Source organism: Lynx rufus, unplaced genomic scaffold (genome assembly GCF_022079265.1).
Source record: "Lynx rufus isolate CCGP_SWC_20201006 ecotype Redwood Valley unplaced genomic scaffold, mLynRuf1.p SCAF_4, whole genome shotgun sequence".
Classification (NCBI taxonomy): Eukaryota; Metazoa; Chordata; class Mammalia; order Carnivora; family Felidae; genus Lynx; species Lynx rufus.
In genome coordinates this window covers 56,705,892-56,725,681 of record NW_025814856.1, presented here as the reverse complement: position 1 = coordinate 56,725,681, position 19,790 = coordinate 56,705,892, and the positions used below count along the sequence as shown (strand labels likewise).

At 51.5% G+C, this 19,790-nt stretch overlaps 1 protein-coding gene across 1 annotated transcript in view; it reads left to right on the top strand.

Moving 5' to 3' along the window:
- The window catches only part of RAB43 (RAB43, member RAS oncogene family), a 33,547-nt gene extending 21,186 nt beyond the window's left edge, over positions 1-12,361 (top strand). Inside the window, exons 2-3 of the mRNA XM_047097456.1 lie at positions 4,561-4,744; positions 8,498-12,361. Of these exons, the coding sequence (XP_046953412.1) occupies positions 4,561-4,744; positions 8,498-8,748 (435 nt within the window). The 3' untranslated portion in view covers positions 8,749-12,361. The remainder of the gene's footprint in view (positions 1-4,560; positions 4,745-8,497) is intronic.
- Positions 12,362-19,790: the final 7,429 nt, after the last annotated feature.

The window sequence follows — 19,790 nt, the reverse complement described above, 5'->3', positions numbered from 1 at the left end:
TAACTTTCTCCAGATCTTTACGAACAATGAGGTCTTGTGTGGTTGTCCTATCTAAATCTCCATTCCTCGCCTTGCCTCATAATTTCTTTCCTTGCTCATTTTTTCCCATCTGATCACTAGCTACCATACTTACTATTTTTATTATTTAGTTTGTAATTGATAGTATTTATATTATAGATATTTATGTATAAATAAATATATTTTATAATAATTATAAACCCTTATTACTTATGATCTTACTTAGCATTTGTCTCCTGCACCAAACTGTAAGCTTGAGGACAGCAAAACGCATCTGTTTGGTTGGCCCCGGTATCTCTAGTATTTTCTTGTTGAAATGGTTGAAGGGGGGCGCCTGGGTGGCTCAGTCGGTTGAGCGTCCGACTTCAGCTCAGGTCATGATCTCACGGTTTGTGAGTTCGAGCTCCGTGTCAGGCTCTGGGCCAACAGCTTGGAGCCTGGAGCCTGCTTCAAGTTCTGTGTCTCCCCCCTCTCTCTGCCCCTCCCTGCTCTTGCCCACACTCTGCTTTCTCTCTCTCTCAAAAATAAATAAACATTAAAAAAAATTGTTTTTAAAGAAATTGTTGAAGGAATTGTTCAACTAAGGGTGATGATTATATTACTAAGAGTTGTTCACTGATCTTTCGTTGGCCACGTCCCACCAGTTCTTCCTGGAAGGACTATCATCTTGGGTTTGCTTACGTGTCTGTGTTTTTACCATTAATTCATCTCTGCAAGTAGGGGAGATCCTAACTGGGATAGCTGTCCTCCCCATCTGTCCGACATACCGTAAACCCTGCCTCTCAGTATATGACCTTCCCTCAGTTCTGTCTTCTTGAAGAAATCTCTCTCAGAGCTTTCTTGATTTCTATTTTAGGTTTTTGTTTGTTTGTTTTTGTGGTGAGAGTACTACTCTATAAGAATTCCATTTTTGAAATTTCCTGAGACTTACTTGAGGCCCAGTGTATGTATATGGTTTATCTTGGTGAATATGCTGGGTCCACTTGAAAAAAAAAGGGGCAGTTCTGCCGTGTTGGGTGTGGTGTTCTGGAAATACCAATTTGATCAATAGTGTGGTTTAGATGTTCTTTACCCAACACTGATTTTTTTTTCTCTGTTTATTCTATCAATTCCTGAGAGAGAGGTATTAAATCTCCAACGATAGTTGTGGATTTGTTTCTCCCTTTAGTTTTATCAGTTTTAACTTCATGGGATTTAAAACTCTGTAATTAGGTAGATACATACGTAGTATCATTATTTTGAGAGGGGGTTGGGGAGTAAGTCTGAGTGGGAGAGGCACAGAGGGGTGGGGGGGAGAGAGAATCCCAAGCAGGCTTTACACTCTGTGTGGAGCCCAACATGGGGCTCAATCCCACATTGTGAGATCATGACCTGAGCAGATACCAAGAGATGCTTAACTGATTGAGCCACCCACGTGCCCCAAAGTGTCTCTTTATCCTTGCAATTCTTGGTCTGGAAGCCTTTGATATTACTGCAACTGTCATTCATATACTTTCTTACCCTCACTTCTTATATGTATTTTATTATATGTTTCGTTTTTTTATAGGCTACCTATTTGTGTCTTTATATTTAAGGTGCCTCTCGTTGGGCTCTATGCTGACAGCACAGAGCCTGCTTGGGATTCTCGCTCTCCCTCTCTCTCTGCCCCTCCCCTGCTTGCACACCTCCCTCTCTCTCTCAAAATAAATTAAAAAAAAAAAATTTTTTTTTAAATACCAGTTTATTTCCTCTACTGACTTGCTGTTTCTCTTACTAGTTGATATAGGGCCAATGATAAGTTAGGGCGTCCTTAACTTATAAAGTCTCTGTACAGTTTTGTATCACTTCATATGTTAGAACTGGCACTGAACCCTTCTCATTTTTCACTTCACATCTGACACCGCACAAGTGTAGTCACCTTACAACAGGATGATTTCATGTATCTGCTTTCCTTTTTTGTGTCTGCTGTTATTGTCCTACTTTTTTATTTCTTACACATTAGAAATCCCACTTTACAGTCCTTATTTATCGTCTTCTGGTCAGTTGTCTTATAAGGAAATTACAAGAAACAATAATTTTTTTACTGTTTATTTATTTTTGAGAGAGACAGAGATAGAGCGTGAACAGGGAGGGGCAGAGAGAGAGGGAGACGCAGAATCCGAGGCAGGCTCCAGGCTCCGAGCCGTCAGCACAGAGCCTGACGTGGGGCTTGAACCCGTGAACCATGAGATCATGACCTGAGCTGAAGTCGGACGCTTAACAGACTAAGCCACCCTGGCGCCCCTAGGCATTTTTCATTGGATATCTAATGCCATATGGATTTTTATGAAACTTTAACCTTAATACCTGTTTTCTTTTCTTTTTTTTTTTCTTTCTGGAAGCTTTTAGCACTTTCCCCTACCCCATTGTGGAATTCCCACACAGTGTGTTGGGGGGGGGGTCTGTTTTCTTCCATTGTGTGTTATGTTCAGTGGGCCCTTTGAACTCTCAGAGGGAGTTTTCTTGAAGTCTTTCTTTGATTTCCTCCCCTTGATTTTACTGTTCTTTTTCTTTTTTTTTCAGTCTTTTTTTTTTTTTTTTTTAATTTTTTAACGTTTATTTTTGAGAGAGAGACCGAGCATGAGCAGGGGAGGAGCAGAGAGAGAAGGAGACACAGAATCCGAAGCAGGCTCCAGGCTCTGAGGGCTTAGCACAGAGCCCGACACGGGGCTCAAACTCAAACCATGAGATCATGACCTGAGCCAAAGTCCAATGCTCAACGGACTGAGCCACCAGGCGCCCCACTGTTCTTTTCCTTCTGAAATGCTTACTATCCCGATATTAGACCTCTTAGGCTGGCTCTACAGTTTTTGCCCTCTTACTCTTCTTATTTCTTCTTATTTCTTTGTATTTCTTTATTTTGGAGGGATTTCTTCAACTTTATCTTCCAGCCCTTAGGTTGTATTTTTCACTGATATATTTTTAATAGTCAAAAGCTCTTTTTTTTCCCTGAATACTCCCACAACTTAAAAAAAAAATAGTATTCTATTATTGTTTTGTGGATCTTTTCCTATCTCTGAAAATACCGATGTTTGTTTTTGATAAACAAAAATTTGCTTCTGCCTAGCTTTTGTTTCATCCAGGTCACTTTTTTTTTTCTGTGTTTGTCCTTTGTCTTTTGTGTCATGCGCTCTCTCTGGGGTATGGGGATGAGTTTCTTGGTCAACTGGATTCCAGATTTGTGTATTGCCAGACTTCATGCCTTTCGCTTCGCCCCCCCTCCCCCCCCCCATCATGCGTAAGCAAGCAGATACCTGATTTCCTTGGAACCTTTCATAGTTGAGTAAATAGGAGGTCTTGGGACAGGAGGGTCTCATTTGGCATGTTGTGGCTGAGTTTGTTAACTCTTGAACTTCTCTCTGTGGGGCCGAGGGAAGAGGTGCTCACCTCCATGGTACCAGGGCCTGAAGCCCTGCCCTCAGGAACAGTCTGAGGCCTCTGGCGTTTTTCCCTACCCCGGATGGACTAGGGGGCCTCCCAATACCTTGAGAACTAGATAAAGAGGCCCCCAGAATGCTTGTGCAGCAAAGGAAAATGGATAGACCCAGAACTTGGTGGAGACCCAAGGCTCGTGTTCATCTTCAGAGAGCCCCAAGAACCTGTGATCTGTGGAGCAGAGAAGGCAAGTCCTGAGCCCCCAAGAGCCCTGCCATCTGCCTCCTCAGATGCCTGCCTGCAGTCCATCTCTCCCAGTTGCAGAGCTGGTGACCTCCACCCAGAGTGCGCAGCCTCCCAGACCCGGCACAGTGAAGGTCCAAGGTCTACCCCGGGTTCAGGCCCTCCCCCTGCCCTATCTGGGAATGCCAGACTATTGCTTCTCCAGAAACTAGGAAAGCTCCCGGTACACAGGCACCTCTCGTCCATGGCCAGGGTGCAGGAAGGCTTGGCAGTGGGCACTGATGGGTGTTAGTTAAGTGAAAACATGGGCAAGGAAAGACCCCAAGTTCCTTGCCTTTGGCCAAGCTGGGCCAGCAGGTGATAAAGGCCCCGCCAGAGGACTCCATCCACTGCTTCCCCCAGGCCGTCACTGCCACCAGGCATCACTGAGGCAGAAGTAGAGAACCCTAATGCTGGAGGAGCTTTCCACGTGGCTGGGTGTAGTAGTGTGTTTACGGGCCCAGAGAGGGGAAGGCACAGGACATGCACACACAGCCAGCATCATAGCATACCAGAACCAGCTCGCCGGACCGTGAGCTGCTGGAGCTCTTCTGGTTCAGTGTCCCTACAGCAGAGAGCCCAGCCTTAGGGGAGCCCTGGGCACTCTAGAGAGCAGAGATGAGGGCTCCCCACCTTCCTTTGCATCCTCCTGCCCCCCTCAAAGCTGGGCCACTGAGTTGTCTTGTAAGGGATCAGGGGTCTTCTCTGTCCACCTTCTAGCCCCTCTTGCATGATTCCCGCCAAGGTGTGGGCTGGTGGCCTGCCCAGTGGAACCAGCGCTTTGGGCATGGGTCTGTGGGATTGCCCTCCCTATCCCCCGTGCTTGGCCACACCACCAGGTTCACGGGAGGCCCCCTATTTCTTTAGCTGCAGATCTGGGACACAGCTGGCCAGGAGCGATTCCGCACCATCACCCAGAGCTATTACCGCAGTGCCAACGGGGCCATCCTGGCTTACGACATCACCAAGAGGAGCACCTTTCTGTCCGTGCCTCACTGGATCGAGGACGTGAGGAAGTACGCGGGCTCCAACATTGTGCAGCTGCTGATCGGTGAGCTGAGGGGAACAGGGCCAGGGCCAGCAGGGTTCCTCGGGGCCACGGTTCTGTCTCTCCGTCTTAGTGTCTTTCTCCTTTAAAAAAAAATTGTTTTTAATGTTTATTTATTTTTGAGAGAGAAAGAAACAGAGCACGAATGGGGGAGGGGCAGAGAGAGAGGGAGACACAGAATCTGAAGCAGGCTCCAGGCTCCGAGCTGTCAGCACAGAGCCCAACACGGGGCTCGAACCCACGGACTGTGAGATCATGACCTGAGCCGAAGTTGGACGCTTAACCGACTGAGCCACCCAGGGGCCCCTCATCTTTCTCCTTTTTAAACAAAGGGCAGGTGGAGTGCAGAGAGAGGCTGAGCTTGAAAACGGTGATCTTGCAAATTCTGATCCTGCCAATCACTTACAAAGTCATATTCAAAACTGGAATTGGAGGGAGGGAGAAAGGAGCGAACATTTGCTTTTTACTTCCCGCATATCCCCACCATGGTCAGCCCTGGTTAAACCTTCACGTGTGTCTCTGGATTCAGTTCCCATAACCTTGGCTACTGGCTCCTCCTGGTTTGGCAGGGCTAGAGCCGAAGCTCAGAAAAGTGGAGTAACTTGTCCCAGTTTGTGCACCCTGTGAGCCTATAGATCCGAAACTGGGGTCCTGCTGGTGGTGCCTTGGTGACATGCTGTCCCCCCACACCGCAGAGCAGCGCTTCTCAAACCTTTGCGCTCCGAAGGTTTGTTAAAGCACAGATGCCAGGCGTCGGGTCTGACTCAGGAGGGCTGGGTGGGGCCATGAATGTGCATTTCTCACAAGTTCCCAGGTGACGCAGGTGACGTCCATGTTGGCGGCCCAGAGACCCCACACTGAGAACCACTGTTGCAGAGAGAGGCTCTTACTTCCATTTTCCCTTTTCCTCCTACATAAACTCCCCAGACCTGGGCTCAAGCGCTTTGGACCATTTCTGTGGTCCCTAGGGTCCTCATTCCAACAGTCAGGCAGATTCTTCTTCCTTTTTTTTTTCTTTTTTTTTTTTTGAGAGAGAGAGAGAGAGAGAGTGAGAGAGCACATGCACATGCACACAACCGGGGAGGGGCAGAGGGAGAGAGAGAATCTTAATTTTTTTAAGTTTATCTACTTATTTATTTAGAGAGAGAGAATCTTAAATTTTATTTTGAGAGAGAGAGAGAGCACACCTGCACGCACAAGTGGAGGAGGGGCAGAGAGAAAGGGAGAGAGTGAGAATTGCCAGCAGGCTCCGCACTGTCAGCAAAGAGCCCGATGCGGGGTTTGAACCCACAAACCATGAGATCATGACCTGAGCCGAAGTCAAGAGCTGGACGCTTAACCGACTGAGCCACCCAGGCGCCTCAATTTTGTTCTCGTTTTTTAGAGGCAGATTCTTCTAAGATGAGATTGTACAGATGGGGCTGCACATAGCTCCACCTGGGGAAAGGGCGGTGCTTGGTTCCCTGTCTGGCCTCGGATATGGGAGCGCTCAGTGGAGCTGGGCTCCCCCGCCAGGAATGGGGTTCTCCTTACCCGGCCTGACACTTCCCTTTTATCCAGAACATTCAAAATAAAACATTCTGGGGCTCCTGGGGGGCTCAGTCGGTTAAGCATCCAACTTTGGCTCAGGTCATGATCTCACAGTTCGAGGGTTCAAGCCCCGCCTAGGGCTCTGTGCTGATGGCTCAGAGCCTGGAGCCTGCTTGGGAGTCTGTGTCTCCTTCTCTCTCTGCCCTTCCCCCACTCACATTCTGTGTCTCTGTCTCTCCAAAATGAATAAACGTTAAAAAAAATAAAAAATAAAACATTCTATCATAGAGCATTTTATACAAGTATAAAAATAGAATAGTGCACTGAACCCCACATACCCAGTACCCAGCTTCAGCAATGAGCCATTCATGGCCAGTTTCCTCTCTACCCTCATCCCTTCCCCTCCCTTGTCTTACTTTGGAACAAATCCCCACACCAAACTATTTCATTTATCAATATTCCAGCATAAATCTATAAAAGGTACAAACACTTTAATAAAAAGTACATAACAATACCATTTTCTTTATTTTTTTATTTTTTATTTTTTTTTCAACGTTTATTTTATTTTTGGGACAGAGAGAGAGAGAGCATGAACGGGGGAGGGGCAGAGAGAGAGGGAGACACAGAATGGGAAACAGGCTCCAGGCTCTGAGCCATCAGCCCAGAGCCCGACGCGGGGCTCGAACTCCCGGACCGCGAGATCGTGACCTGGCTGAAGTCGGACGCTTAACCGACTGCGCCACCCAGGCGCCCCAACAATACCATTTTCACATCCACAAAATATTGATATTTTCTTCTTCTTATTATTATTATGTAGTTTATTTATTTTTTGAGAGAGAGAGCAGGGGAGGGGCAGAGAGAGAGGGAGAGAGAGAGAAGCCCAAAAAGGCTCTGTACTGTCAGCCCAGAGCCCAATGCAGGATTCGAACTCACGAACCACAAGATCATGACCTGAGCCAAAATCAAGAGTCAGATGCTTAATCAACTGAGCCACCTAGGCACCCCCCCCATATTGATATTTTCTTAATATAATCAAATGGCTGATGAGTGCTCAGATTTATAATTGCTAATAAATATCACATGTACTTGTTTTTCTTCTTTTTGTTGAAATCAGGATCCAAACGAGTTCCACACATTGAAATTAGTTGCTGTAGCATTTAAGGTTACCGAAGACAGTCTTGATTTTTATAGGTGGTTATCTATTTTTTTTTAATGTTTATTCATTTTTGAGAGACAGAGCATGAGTGGGGGAGGAGCAGAGAGAGAGAGGGAGACACAGAACCCGAAGCAGGCCCCGGACACTGAGCTGTCAGCACAGAGCCCGATGCGGGGCTCAAACCCATGGACTGTGAGATCATGACCTGAGCCGAAGTCGGACGCTCAACCGACTGAGCCACCCAGGGGCCCCACGGTTATCTTTTTTTGTGTGTTCTCCCTATAACCACATTACAAAAGTCAACTGCTTAGAGACTTAAAAAAAAATTCTTCTAGAAATTGGGTCAAGGAGCAGTTGACCAGATTATTTAGAACATAATGACACAGCTGACACCTTGTAGGAGCAACCAGAGGTGCGCTCTCAGGTCAGGCGGTAGGCTGTGCTCTTACTATCAGCAAAGCAAAATAATCAAAGTCCCCGTCTTCCAGGCAATGAAAGAATTCCAGATGAGAATAGGAGAGCCTAAATAATAAGCATAACGAAATTGTAGCCAAGGAAACAATTGGCAGTGCGAGACTTCCTTGTTGGCGTCCCCTTGTAGGGAGTGTCTGCCAAGTGCCCGTTGCTTTCAGGTTCACTGTATCATCTGATCCCTCCTGTGCTGAAGGTGGCATCACAGATGGGGAAACCGAGACCCAGGGATGAAGTGACTTCCCCAAGGGTCACGCAGCAGGCGAAAGGGAGCTGAAGTTTCCTGCAGCTCTAAGGTTCTTTTCACCAAAGTTGAGTGCTCCGATGTGTCAGGAAGAAGCCATAAAAGACACCAGCCTCTGGCAAAGATAAAAAAGAGAAACAAAAGGAGGGACTAAAGGCTGGACTAAGAGCCTTAAAATAAAAGAAGGTCTTTTTTCTTCCCCCAAAAAGATGGAGGGCCACACCAGAAGGTATTCGTTGGTGGCTGGCCGAGCGCGGTGGGCGGCTTGACGTGTCTCAGCTTGGCCCCGCCGGGTGGGACAGGGCGGGCTGGCACCCGTGGGCCTCACCAAGCTGCACCTGGCCTTTCCCTACAGGGAACAAGTCAGACCTCGGCGAGCTCCGGGAGGTCCCGCTGGCCGAGGCACAGAGCCTGGCAGAGCACTATGACATCCTGTGTGCCATCGAGACGTCGGCCAAGGACTCGAGCAACGTGGAGGAGGCCTTCGTGAGGGTGGCCACGGAGCTGGTCATGCGGCACGGTGGCCCTCTGCTCAGTGAGAAGGGCACCGACCACATCCAGCTGGATAGCAAGGACGTCGGAGAGAGCTGGGGCTGCGGCTGCTGACCGGGGTGCAGGGCAGGCAGGCAGGGGCCTCCCCACCTCCTCTCTCTGGCCTGCCAGGCCCACCCCTCCAGAGCTGGCCCTCCACGGTGCTGGCGACCCTAGAGCAGCTGGATAAAGCCCTGGAATTCTCCATTCCGTGGCCTGGGTGCTTGATGGGAAAGCTACCCTTGATGAAGGAAGCAGCGGGGTACCTTCTGAGGGAGACCTGTTGGCCTGTGGGGCGTGGGGCCCCACCTGCCAGCCAGTGGCCGTCCCCTCTGTGTTCTTCACAGTCCAGGACTGGCCCAGGCCTGCCGGTGTGGATCCCAGCAGGAGAGGGGCTGGGATGTGCCTCCCTTGCTGCACTCGTACTGGGTCTGACCATTTCACACCTTGAGTCTTGCTGCAGCTGAGGCGGCAGGGGTGTGGCTGGTGCCTTGGGTTCTTTCAGGTCACTCCAGGGCCTCTGTACCGAGTGAGAGCAACCCGCCCAGCAGACTCGGTTCCTGAGCACAGCCCCAGGGAAGCCCCAGCTCCTTCCAGGCCGGGAACTTCCTTCCTTTCTTCACTGCCAGCTCGAAGCTCACAGACAGCTTGGGGCTTGGCCTGCTGCCTTAGCAAGACCTCTCAAGTTTTCTGGTTTTCCGTGTAGCTTCTTGTTTTCGTCGGCACAAGTATGGGGTCATGGCCCACAGCCCAGCGGGGACCGTCTGCTGGCCTGGGGCCCAAAGTGTGGCCACTCAGGTTGCAAAACCAGCTGATTCCTTCAGCACCGACTCTCAGAACTTGGGGGTTGGGGGAATGAGGTGGGAATGTGGACACTTAAGGGAAAAGTAAACGCTTGCATCCCTGAGGCTACGGTCTGAGAGGGACCCTCAGGGCACTTAGTCTTAGCTGTGCAGAAGCCCTTCCTGCCACGTTCAGAGTGACAGCTCCCTAACTGCTTCCAGTCTAGCTTCTGGTTTCTCAAACCAAAAAGGCGATGCCCCGGCAGTCCTGGGTCCGGCTCTTTTATCCTGGGCCTTACCAGCCTCAACGTGTGCAGGGTGCTGAGGTTAGAAGGCGGGTGGGGGCTGGGACCACTGGGGCTGCACTCGGCGGGTAGCTCAGAGGGTCACAGGGATTGAGCTGGGGGAGGCGGTGATCTCCCCGTACCACCCGGACCCTCTATGTCAGCCCAGTCTAGCCCCTTAGGGCCCCTCAATGGAGGGCCCCGGGAAATAAACTGCTGTCAGAGCCGTGGGCAAGGTCACATCGTGGAGGTGCAGCCCAGAGCCTTGCGGGGCCCAGGCGGTGCTCCAGCCGACTTCCCTTGCCTTCCACTTCCTGCACTTTGGTCTGCACCGTCCCACCCTTTCTCGTAGGCAGGCCTGACCGCAGAGTGAGAAGCCAGACCCACGGCATTCTGTGGGCTTGGGCATGGAAGGCTTCCCTGGCTGAGACCGAGACCAGCAGGGCTGATGACTCCGTTTCAGGCAGGCATGTCTGAGCCCAGTTCTGGAAGGGAAGGATGTTGGCCTGGTTGGGCCAAGAGCTGCTGAGCAGGGTCCTGTGCTGAGGGCAGCCGGCCCACTGGTGGCCGTGGTGGGGTGGGAGCTGGGAGCAAGAAGGCCACTTGGCTTCCTTCCTCAGTGGCCTTGTCAGTGAGATGGGGTGAGCGGGGCTTGGGGCCCAGCTGCTGGCAGGGAGAGCTGGTGTCTGCCAGTCCCCTCCATTGCAGTGCCTGGGCTCTTCCTCCAAAGTAGAAAGTGCCTGTCACTGAGATACATTCAGACCATGGCCTCTAAGGGCTGATCTTGGGGCAGAGCTAAGCTGTCTACCAGGGCCCAAGCTGGAAGAGCGATCTCATGAAGCCTGACCTTCCAGAGGCCTGCTGCTTTGGGGGGCGGTGGCGGGAACGCGGGGGATCTTGGAGCACGGGTCTGGGCCTGCACCCCCATCGTTGACTTGCAGCCACAGTTCCAGCTGAGCATAGGTGCGGGCCCTTGCCGTTGTTACCTGCTGCCCCTCCTCTGCCTCAGGGCTGGGATGGCTTTGGCAAGGTGGGGAGACCTTTCATTTCCTCTCTATGAGCCATCTCCCTCCTCCAGACCCCTGGGATGGAGACCTGAAACTTTGCAAGGGCCTGGCTGAGAGGGAGCAGGGAGCAGCTGGCCCAGCCTGGACCGGGGAGGTTTCCTCACTGGCAGCCTCTTGGCTCACCCAGCAACACCCCCCAACACGATTCTCTTCTCCCTTCAGAGTCCCGAGGTGTCTGAAACGTGGGCTGATTGGTCTCTGGCCATCCCTCCTTCAGGCACCACAGCCAATAGGGTCTAGCCGGGACCCTCCCTCTCCCCTCCCCATCACAGTGCTGGGATCCTGCCTCCATACTTCCACCCCCACCCCCACCCCGCCCCTGCTCTGGATGGGCCCCAGGATCCCCTGGACATCTCATGGACCTCTTTGTCCCCTGGGCCTCTAGCCTCTGCAGCCCAAGCCGCCCTCGTGCCGCAGTCAGAGTGGCATTTGTAGAAGGTCACAACTGATGCTGCTGCCCCCTCCCCATTCCAGGGTGCCTGGGGCCCTTGGGATATGGCCCATACTCAATCTAGGTGTCCAAGGCCTCCACAGCTGTGCCCTGGCTTCTCCCAGCACCTTGTCCCCCAGGAGGACCCTTTATGCAGGCCTCGCCCTTCCTGCCCTCCCCCACCCCCACTGGCCCCACCCCAAGCTAGTCCTTTGCCCATAGTACCCTCTGGCGAGATTGAGTTCTTTCTCCCCCTCTTCCTGGGCAGAAGCCATTTCCTGCAGCCTCGAACAGAGACTATTTCCGGGTTTCAGTCACAGGCACGAATGCTAGTGCTCAGGACCCCACGCTGGTGGGCTGCCTGTAGTGAGGCATCAGGCAGGAGCCTCACTACCTCCTGGGCCTCAGTCTTCTCTCACGTGGGGACCCGGATTTGGGTAAGAGAAAACGGGGAAGTTGTGTGAGACAGAACACAACCCACCTTTGTTTCCTCCTGCAACAGCCCAGGCCTTCTGGGGCTGAAGGGAAACAGCTTTATCTCTCCCTCTGTTTATAAATTACCCAGTAGCAGGAGCCGGTGAGGTCAGAGGCCAGGGTTTAGGAGAGGAGGCAGGGATCAGAGGGCCAGGAAGTGTTCTGGCCGCTACCAGGTCCCCGGGGACAGGGCGGTCTGTGGCCTGGGTGGGGCTAATGGGACGTGGGCTGAAGAAGGAGAAGGCTGGTGTTTTCTACTCCCGGGAGGAGGAGCGGGGCCGCCCAGAGGGTCCCTGTCCTTCCAGAAAAGGGCTTTAAGGACACAGACCCCGGCAGGCAGCCATGGAGCTAGAGGAAGCTCCTAATTCATATTGAATTCAGTTACTCTTCCCCAGGAGGGCTGCCACGGGTGGGGGCCTCAAGGACCTTCTGAGCCCTGCTGGACTGGACTGTTGGGCTGCAGGGAGGGCCTCAGCACTGCAATAAGGCAATGCCATTTTGCATTTGGGAATTTTTCATGTTACCTATTTATGATACATAAATCTTTATAGCAAATCTATTTTTTAAAACTTGGGAAAGTTGCCTTTATGGAAACTTAGCAGAGCCAGAGTCTACACATTCCTAAACCATTAAACAGATTTCTGCAAAGAGTCCATGGCGCCCAAGACTGCTTCTCTCACCTTTGAGCCCAGAGCTGGCCCAGGTGGCCACATCTCTACAGGTGGTCCCACCTGCCCAGCTGGTTTCCCCGACTAGTCTCCAGGCCCAGAGTGGACGGGTGGGTCTGCACTTCTCACCGCCCATCCGTTGCCTGGAGCCCTGTTAAGACTTCTCTGCCCCAGGCCAACGTGGGATCCTTTGGCAGAGGAGCAGTCCGTGCCCAAGGGGCAGGAAAGAGCTTGGGTTGGGTCCTCACTCGGCCCGGGAGACCATGGGCAAGTCACTGAACGACTTCAGCTGGATTTGAGTTGGGGGTGGGCAGGTTGAGGAGTACGGTTGGGCGATGCCCGGGGAAACCAGGCCTCTCCCACACCTACAACCCTGTGGGGGAGGTGTTACCATCCCCGTGCTTTGCAGATAAGCCAGTGGACTCAGTGGTTGGGAGTGTCTTGCCTGAGCCTTGCAGCGGTAACAAGTTAGACCTTGTATTCCGAGTCAGGAGAGGCCCTACAAGGGCCAGGACTGGTCTTGCTCGCTGCTGCTATGTTCCCAGGGCAGAGAATGGCTCTGGGCGCATAGTAGGTGCTCAAAAAACTGCCGAGTGCCTGAATGGGGCCCCTGCCACCAGGAACCATAGCCCACCGAGACCATCTGGGATCTGTCCCCGGTCATTCTCAGAAGGGGGCCTATGCTGACACGGGCCAGATGACGATAGCGTGACTGTGCACGGTGGCCAGGTAGTAACTACCCAGTCTGGCAGCCCGGCTCTGAGACACGCTGACAACATGGGGGTCAGACCAACCTCCATTCCAATCCCAGGTCCGCTATGACTAGTGTGACCTTAAGCAAGTCATTTCTCCACCCAGCCTCAGCTTCCTCAGACGCGGGACACAAATTCCTATCCTGCCTGCATCCTGGGAAGCCACCAGGACATCCCAGCTGGGAGGGACTTTGGAAACTGAAGGACAGGAACAGCGACGCCTGTTTCTGACTCTGTCCCAGAGGTTTGAAACCTGTGAATTCCACGGACTGAATGACGGAGGCGGGCCTGGGGCCCTGGGCGTTCCAGAGGGGCCACACCGCAGTCTCTTCTGTGACCTTTTCCAGGGAGAGATACCTGTTGTTTGAATTTCCTGGTGTCCTTGAGTGCAGGGCGGCCCCAAGCCTGCATGTGGCCCTTGGAAGAAAAACCCCTAACTGGGTGGTCTGAGCCGGGCCACCACGTGGCCCCCAGAGGCTGTGCTGAGGGCCCTCTCTTCCCTCTGCCCGCACCATGGGACTGCCAGACCCTGGGACAACGTCCTGGGCTTGGAAACGGAGAGTGAGGCCAGGGGCCTAGAGGGACGCACTCAAAGCCCCCAATAAGTTGGCTCCTGAGCCCCTGTCCCAGACTAGGCTGGGGCTGGATCCTAGGTCCCAGAGCGGAGTCTGGTCCCAGCCGCCCCCCCCCCCCGGGGGCCCCCAAAGCCCCACCCCCGACCACACATTCAGCCAGGGGCTCAGCTGAGGAGGGACTGCGCCACCCCTCCTTTGGGGAAGCCAGGACGCAGGGTGCCCTCACCCGAGTCACATCCCCTCTCCTCGAGTCACATCCCCTCTCCTCGTCCTCTGTCCCTTTCCCCACCCCAGCCAGTCTCTGCCCAGCCTCTGCCTGGCCTGGCTCCTGCCTCCCGTCTCCACACCCCGCTCCACACACCTTCCTAAAGCAGGCCACGCACTGACCGACCGGGTCGCCCCCTTGCTTGGTCCTGACACTCACTCCCAGCTACTCCTAGGAGCCCTCCGAAGCGTGGGGAACCCCCTCCCACACACACAGCCTCGGAGACGGCTGTGCCCCGTCGCTGCCGTCAGTTCCCCCCCTCCCCCCGAAAGAAAAGACCCAGCCCGGATGGCAGGCTGGGCTCCCACTGGCGCCTCCTGGACATCCGTGGTGTGCCTTCACGCGGGCCAGCCCCGGGGTGTGGCGAGGACGGCTCTGCCCGCCCACCTCGACTCGGGGGACGGAGCCTGGGACCGTCCCAGCCCTCCCCCACGTGGGCTGTGTGCTTCGGGACTCTGTCCCCTGCAGCAGTTCTGAACCTCGCGTCCTGCTGCAGCCATCGCCTCAGTACGGTTCCCGGGGAGCCAGCCTCAGACGTGGGGGTTGCCGGTTCAAAGCTGCTTCCTCACCAGCACAGTGATGACGGTGTCCACCAGGGAGCTGGAGGCCCCGTGTGCAGGGTTGAGGGGTCATCAGGAGGCGCGGACCCGGCGAAGGAGGCCAGGAGACAGAGAGGGTGGTCAGGGGGCTGGTGAGTTAGCTCCCGGCCAACATGCTCCAACCTTCTGTCCAACGTGTGGTCCACGGGCCGCCAGCCCGGCGTCATCCGGGAGCCGGTTAGAAACACGGGATCTCAGCGTCCACAGCAGAGCTCCTGAGTCAGAACCTAGATTGCAGTAAGTTCCCCAAGGGATCTGCATGCAAGTTACAGTTTGAGGAACCCTGGTCTGCACAGCCTGCCCACCCCACTCATGTGGCCCCTGGGCAGGTCTTTGTGCCTCAGAAGTTTTTAGTTTCTTCCTAAAAAAGAAGAGCTGAAGGTTCTTGCCCATTTACCCCTGAAGAGTGTTTTCTGTCCTCTGCACGGAGGCAAAGGACATCAGAGGCAAAGGGCTGGTGGCAGGCTCTGATTCTGATGGCCAGATCACCTAACACCCGGCACTCTTCCATCATACTCCAACCCCCACTGGCAACATCTGAGCTCGTGCCTGATGCGGGTTCTGGGTCTTGTCTGGATCTGTGACCCCTTTAAGCTGTAGACCTTCCAGTCGGAAAACACACAGATTCACAAGAGAATTCACATAGAATTTGAGGCCTTGCCTCAAATGCACATCCAGTGAACAGCAGAGATGAGATGTGAGTCCTCGATGTGGTGCTCTAGGGTCGTGCCTTGACCCCCTTGAAATCCTGGGGGGACCCCTTGGGTTTTGTCGGGTGGGACTGTGGCTGCAGTGACAGTGCCTTGTACTCAGGTTTAGATTCAACGAAAGGGACTCAATTCTAAGTGGACAGGTCTGAAAAGGACGGAAAACTTACAGGGATCTATCTCAAGGAACACATCTTTTTCTTTTTTAAGTTTACTTATTTATTTTGAGAGCGAGAGAGATAGAGTTTGTGTGCATGTAAGCAGGAGAGGGGCAGAGAGAGAGAATCCCAAGAAGGCTCCGTGCTGTGGGCACAGAACCCGATGTGGGGCTCGATCTCATGAACCATGAGATCATGACCTGAGCCAAAATCAAGAGTCAGATGCTTAACTGAGCCACCCGGGCGCCCCTCGAGGAATGATTCTTAAAAACAATAAAACCTTGGGGCGCCTGGGTGGCGCAGTCGGTTAAGCGTCCGACTTCAGCCAGGTCACGATCTCGCGGTCCGTGAGTTCGAGCCCCGCGTCAGGCTCTGGGCTGATGGCTCGGAGCCTGGAGCCTGTTTCCGATTCTGTGTCTCCCTCTCTCTCTGCCCCTCCTCCGTTCATGCTCTGTCTCTCTCTGTCCCAAAAATAAATAAAAACGTTGAAAAAAAATTAAAAAAAAAAACAAAACAATAAAACCTCTACGCACAAGAACATCCACGATAGCCTTATTCCCATACGAGGGGGATCCAGGAGGTAGCCATCCCTCGCTGCAGAGTATTTTAGACAGTATGTTGGAACGCTGGAAATGTAGGACCATCTCTCAGTGAAGGGCTGGGGAGCTTGGGTCTTCCTTCTGCCTTTTTACACTCTCCAGTCTTCCATAATCAATTTCTACTATCTTTGTAATAGAAAGGCATAATATATATACTTCAGAAGAGTCAGGAAAACGATGTAACGTTCAAAAATATGATGCAATAGCAAACGATTCAGAGTACCCAAGTAAAGAAGTGTTCCGACTGATGTAAACAAGAAAGTCTGGACATGAAAATGTTAACAGCGATTGTGTTAAAATAGAGCTATGAAGAACTTCCTCCTTCTTTTCTTTCTTTTATAAATCTTTAAAAATGGAACTATCTTTTATATATATATATATAAAACCTATTTTATATGTATCCTATTGATACATATTACATAAGTGTGTGTAACTATATACCTATATCTAGCTATAGACACAGGTACATATGGGTACATGCTCATATGGGAAATAAGTAATAAATCTGATGAGAGGGGTGCCTGGGTGGCTCAGTCGGTTGAGCATCCGACTTCAGCTCAGGTCATGATCTCCCGGTTCGTGGGTTCAAGCCCCACGTTGGGCTCTGTGCTGACAGCTCAGAGCCTGGAGCTTGCTTGGGATTCTGTGTCTCCCTCTCTCTCTGCCCCTCCCCCGCTCACACTCCATCTCTCTCTCTCTCTCTCCCTCTCAAAAGTAAAGAAACATTAAAAAATTTTTTAAATTCTTTTGTTTCATTTGTGAATAAGAGTCACATCACAATTGCAACAGGGGAGCATGGAGCCTCCTGGGGGTTCAGTGGGGCGACGCCACGGCCCCTCCTCGGTGGTCCCAGTGCAGGCCATGGGGGGAGCCTCCTGTCACCTGCTGAGGCAGTGGCGACTCCTCTGTCCACTGTCCATCTTACAGAAGCTTGTGGGCATCACTTTCCTACTGTTGTCTCCTCTATTAACCCATCCTTGGAAACTTACCCTTTTTTTTTTTTTACATTTTTTTTTCAATATATGAAATTTATTGTCAAATTGGTTTCCATACAACACCCAGTGCTCATCCCAAAAGGTGCCCTCCTCAATACCCATCACCCACCCTCCCCTCCCTCCCACCCCCCATCAACCCTCAGTTTGTTCTCAGTTTTTAAGAGTCTCTTATGCTTTGGCTCTCTCCTACTCTAACCTCTTTTTTTCTTTTTTTTTTCCTTCCCCTCCTCCATGGGTTTCTGTTAAGTTTCTCAGGATCCACATAAGAGTGAAACCATATGGTATCTGTCTTTCTCTGTATGGCTTATTTCACTTAGCGTCACACTCTCCAGTTCCATCCACATTGCTACAAAGGGCCATATTTCGTTCTTTCTCATTGCCATGTAGTACTCCATTGTGTATATAAACCACAATTTCTTTATCCATTCATCAGTTGATGGACATTTAGGCTCTTTCCATAATTTGGCTATTGTTGAGAGTGCTGCCGTAAACATTGGGGTACACGTGCCCCTATGCATCAGTACTCCTGTATCCCTTGAACTTACCCTTTTTTTTACAATCATCTAGTAACTTCCGTGGGGCTTGAGGCAGGGAGAGCTGTCTGTCCCATGTGGTCAGCGTGCTCAGCGTAAGCAGTCTGGGGAAGGTTCTGTCTGCCTCACCCATGCCCCTCCAAGCTGCCGCTCTGGCTTTATCTGACTTTCTGCTTAAACCTCTCACGAGGATTGATAAGGAGGTTCCGGTGACGCTGGTCTCATCCCTTATTTGTCAAGTTCTATAGCAAAAATTTTGATTGGGATGACTTTGAATTTAGAGACTAATCTGGGAGGACTGAGTGTTGTGGTTCTTGAACGGGTACCTCTTTCCATTTCCAGACCATGTGTCCTCAGAGACAGTTTGCTGTACTTGTTTTGTTTTTAATTTCTTAAAATGTTTATTTACTTTTTGAGAGAGAGACAGACAGACAGAGTGTGAGCGGGGGAGGGCCAGAGAGGGAGGGAGACGCAGCATGTGAAGCAGGCTCCAGGCCCTGAGCCGTCAGTGCAGAGCCAGACGTGGGGCTTGAACCCACAGCTGTGAGATCATGACCTGAGCCGAAGTCAGCCGCTTAACTGACTGAGCCACCTGGGCGCCCCTGTACTTGTTTTTTTTTTTTAAACCAAATTTTAATACCCCACTAAAACTCTAGACCTGTGTTTCACAAATGGGCTTTTGGAAGAGTCTTGAAGCCTGTCAGTAGCCCACAAAAGGCAGGGATGGGGAAGGAGGGAAGGACGCCAGTTAGGCCCCCGTCCAACCAGATGGAGACACTTTATTTCATAGACCAGGTACTGCCTAGGGGTTCGTTGGTAGAAAGGTCTTACTGCTAAAAGGTTTGAAAACCATCACTCTAGACCTCTTTTTTTAAAAAAAAATTTTTTTAATGTTTTTATTTATTTTTGAGGCAGAGAGAGACAGAGCGTGAGCAGGGGAGGGGCAGAGAGAGAGGGAGACACAGAATCTGAAGCAGGCTCCAGGCTCTGAGCTGTCAGCACAGAGCCTGATGCGGGGCTCGAACTCACGGACCGCGAGATCATGACCTGAGCCGAAGTCGTCTGCTCAACCGTCTGAGCCACCCAGGCGCCCCTCTAGACTTCTTTTAAAAAGTTGTGATAGCACATGCATAGCATAAAATTTACCATCTTAAGCTTTTTTAAGTGTCTAGTTCCGGAGTGTTAAGTATATTCACGTGGGTGTGCGACCATTGCCACCATCCACCTCCAGAGCTTCTTCGTCTTAGTTCTTGCAAAACAAAACTCTACACGCCTTCAACAGCTCCCCAAACTCCCCACCCCTGAGTCTCCGCTGTCGACTTTTTAAAGGCTTCAGTTACAGAATACAATTATCCGTGTTTGTTGAAAGATACTGCATAAATATACAAAGACTTTCTGTATGGTAATTCAAACTTTCTGAACTCAGAGGAAGGAACAGTCATTCAGCTTGCGATGCAGGTGTGCGGGGTTCTTTTAGACTCTGAAACATCAAATGCATGTATTCATGCTTTTGTTTTCAGTAACAAGTCAGCACCCTGAAGCATCAGATAAAGAACCCAGCAGGTTGGATGAACCTCAGAGCCCGACCTCTCTTTTCATGATATCGTTGTAAACCTGATATTTGTTTTCTACTTAATAGGGGTACACAGATCTAAAAGAAAGGAATAGGACTAAATCTATGTCCCTCTAACAGTCTGAACACAAACAGGACATGATCAATAGGGCTGATCTGGGGCTCCATCTGGCTCCTTCTGTATTGTTGCCCTGACAACCCCGAGGTTTTTTTGTTTTGTTTTGTGTGTGTGTGTGTGTGTGTGTGTGTTTATTAAGAAAGTAATATCGTTTTGGGGCACCTGGGTGGCTCAGTTGGTTAAGCGTCTGACTTCAGCTCAGGTCATGATCTCACGGTTCGTGGGTTCGAGCCCTGCATCGGGCTCTGTGCTGACACCTTGGAGCCTGGGGCCTGCTTCAGATTCTGTCTCCCTCTCTCTCTGCCCCTCCCCCACTCATGCTCGCGCTCTCTCTCTCTCTCTCTCTCTCTCTCTGTCTCCCAAGAATAAATAAACATTAAAAAAGAAAATAGAGGTGCCTGGGTGGCTCAGCCAGTTAAGCGTCCTACTTCAGCTCAGGTCATGATCTCACAGTTCGTGGGTTCAAGCCCCTCGTTGGGCTCTGTGTTGACAGCTCAGAGCCTGGAACCTGCTTTGGATTCTGTGTCTCCCCCTGTCT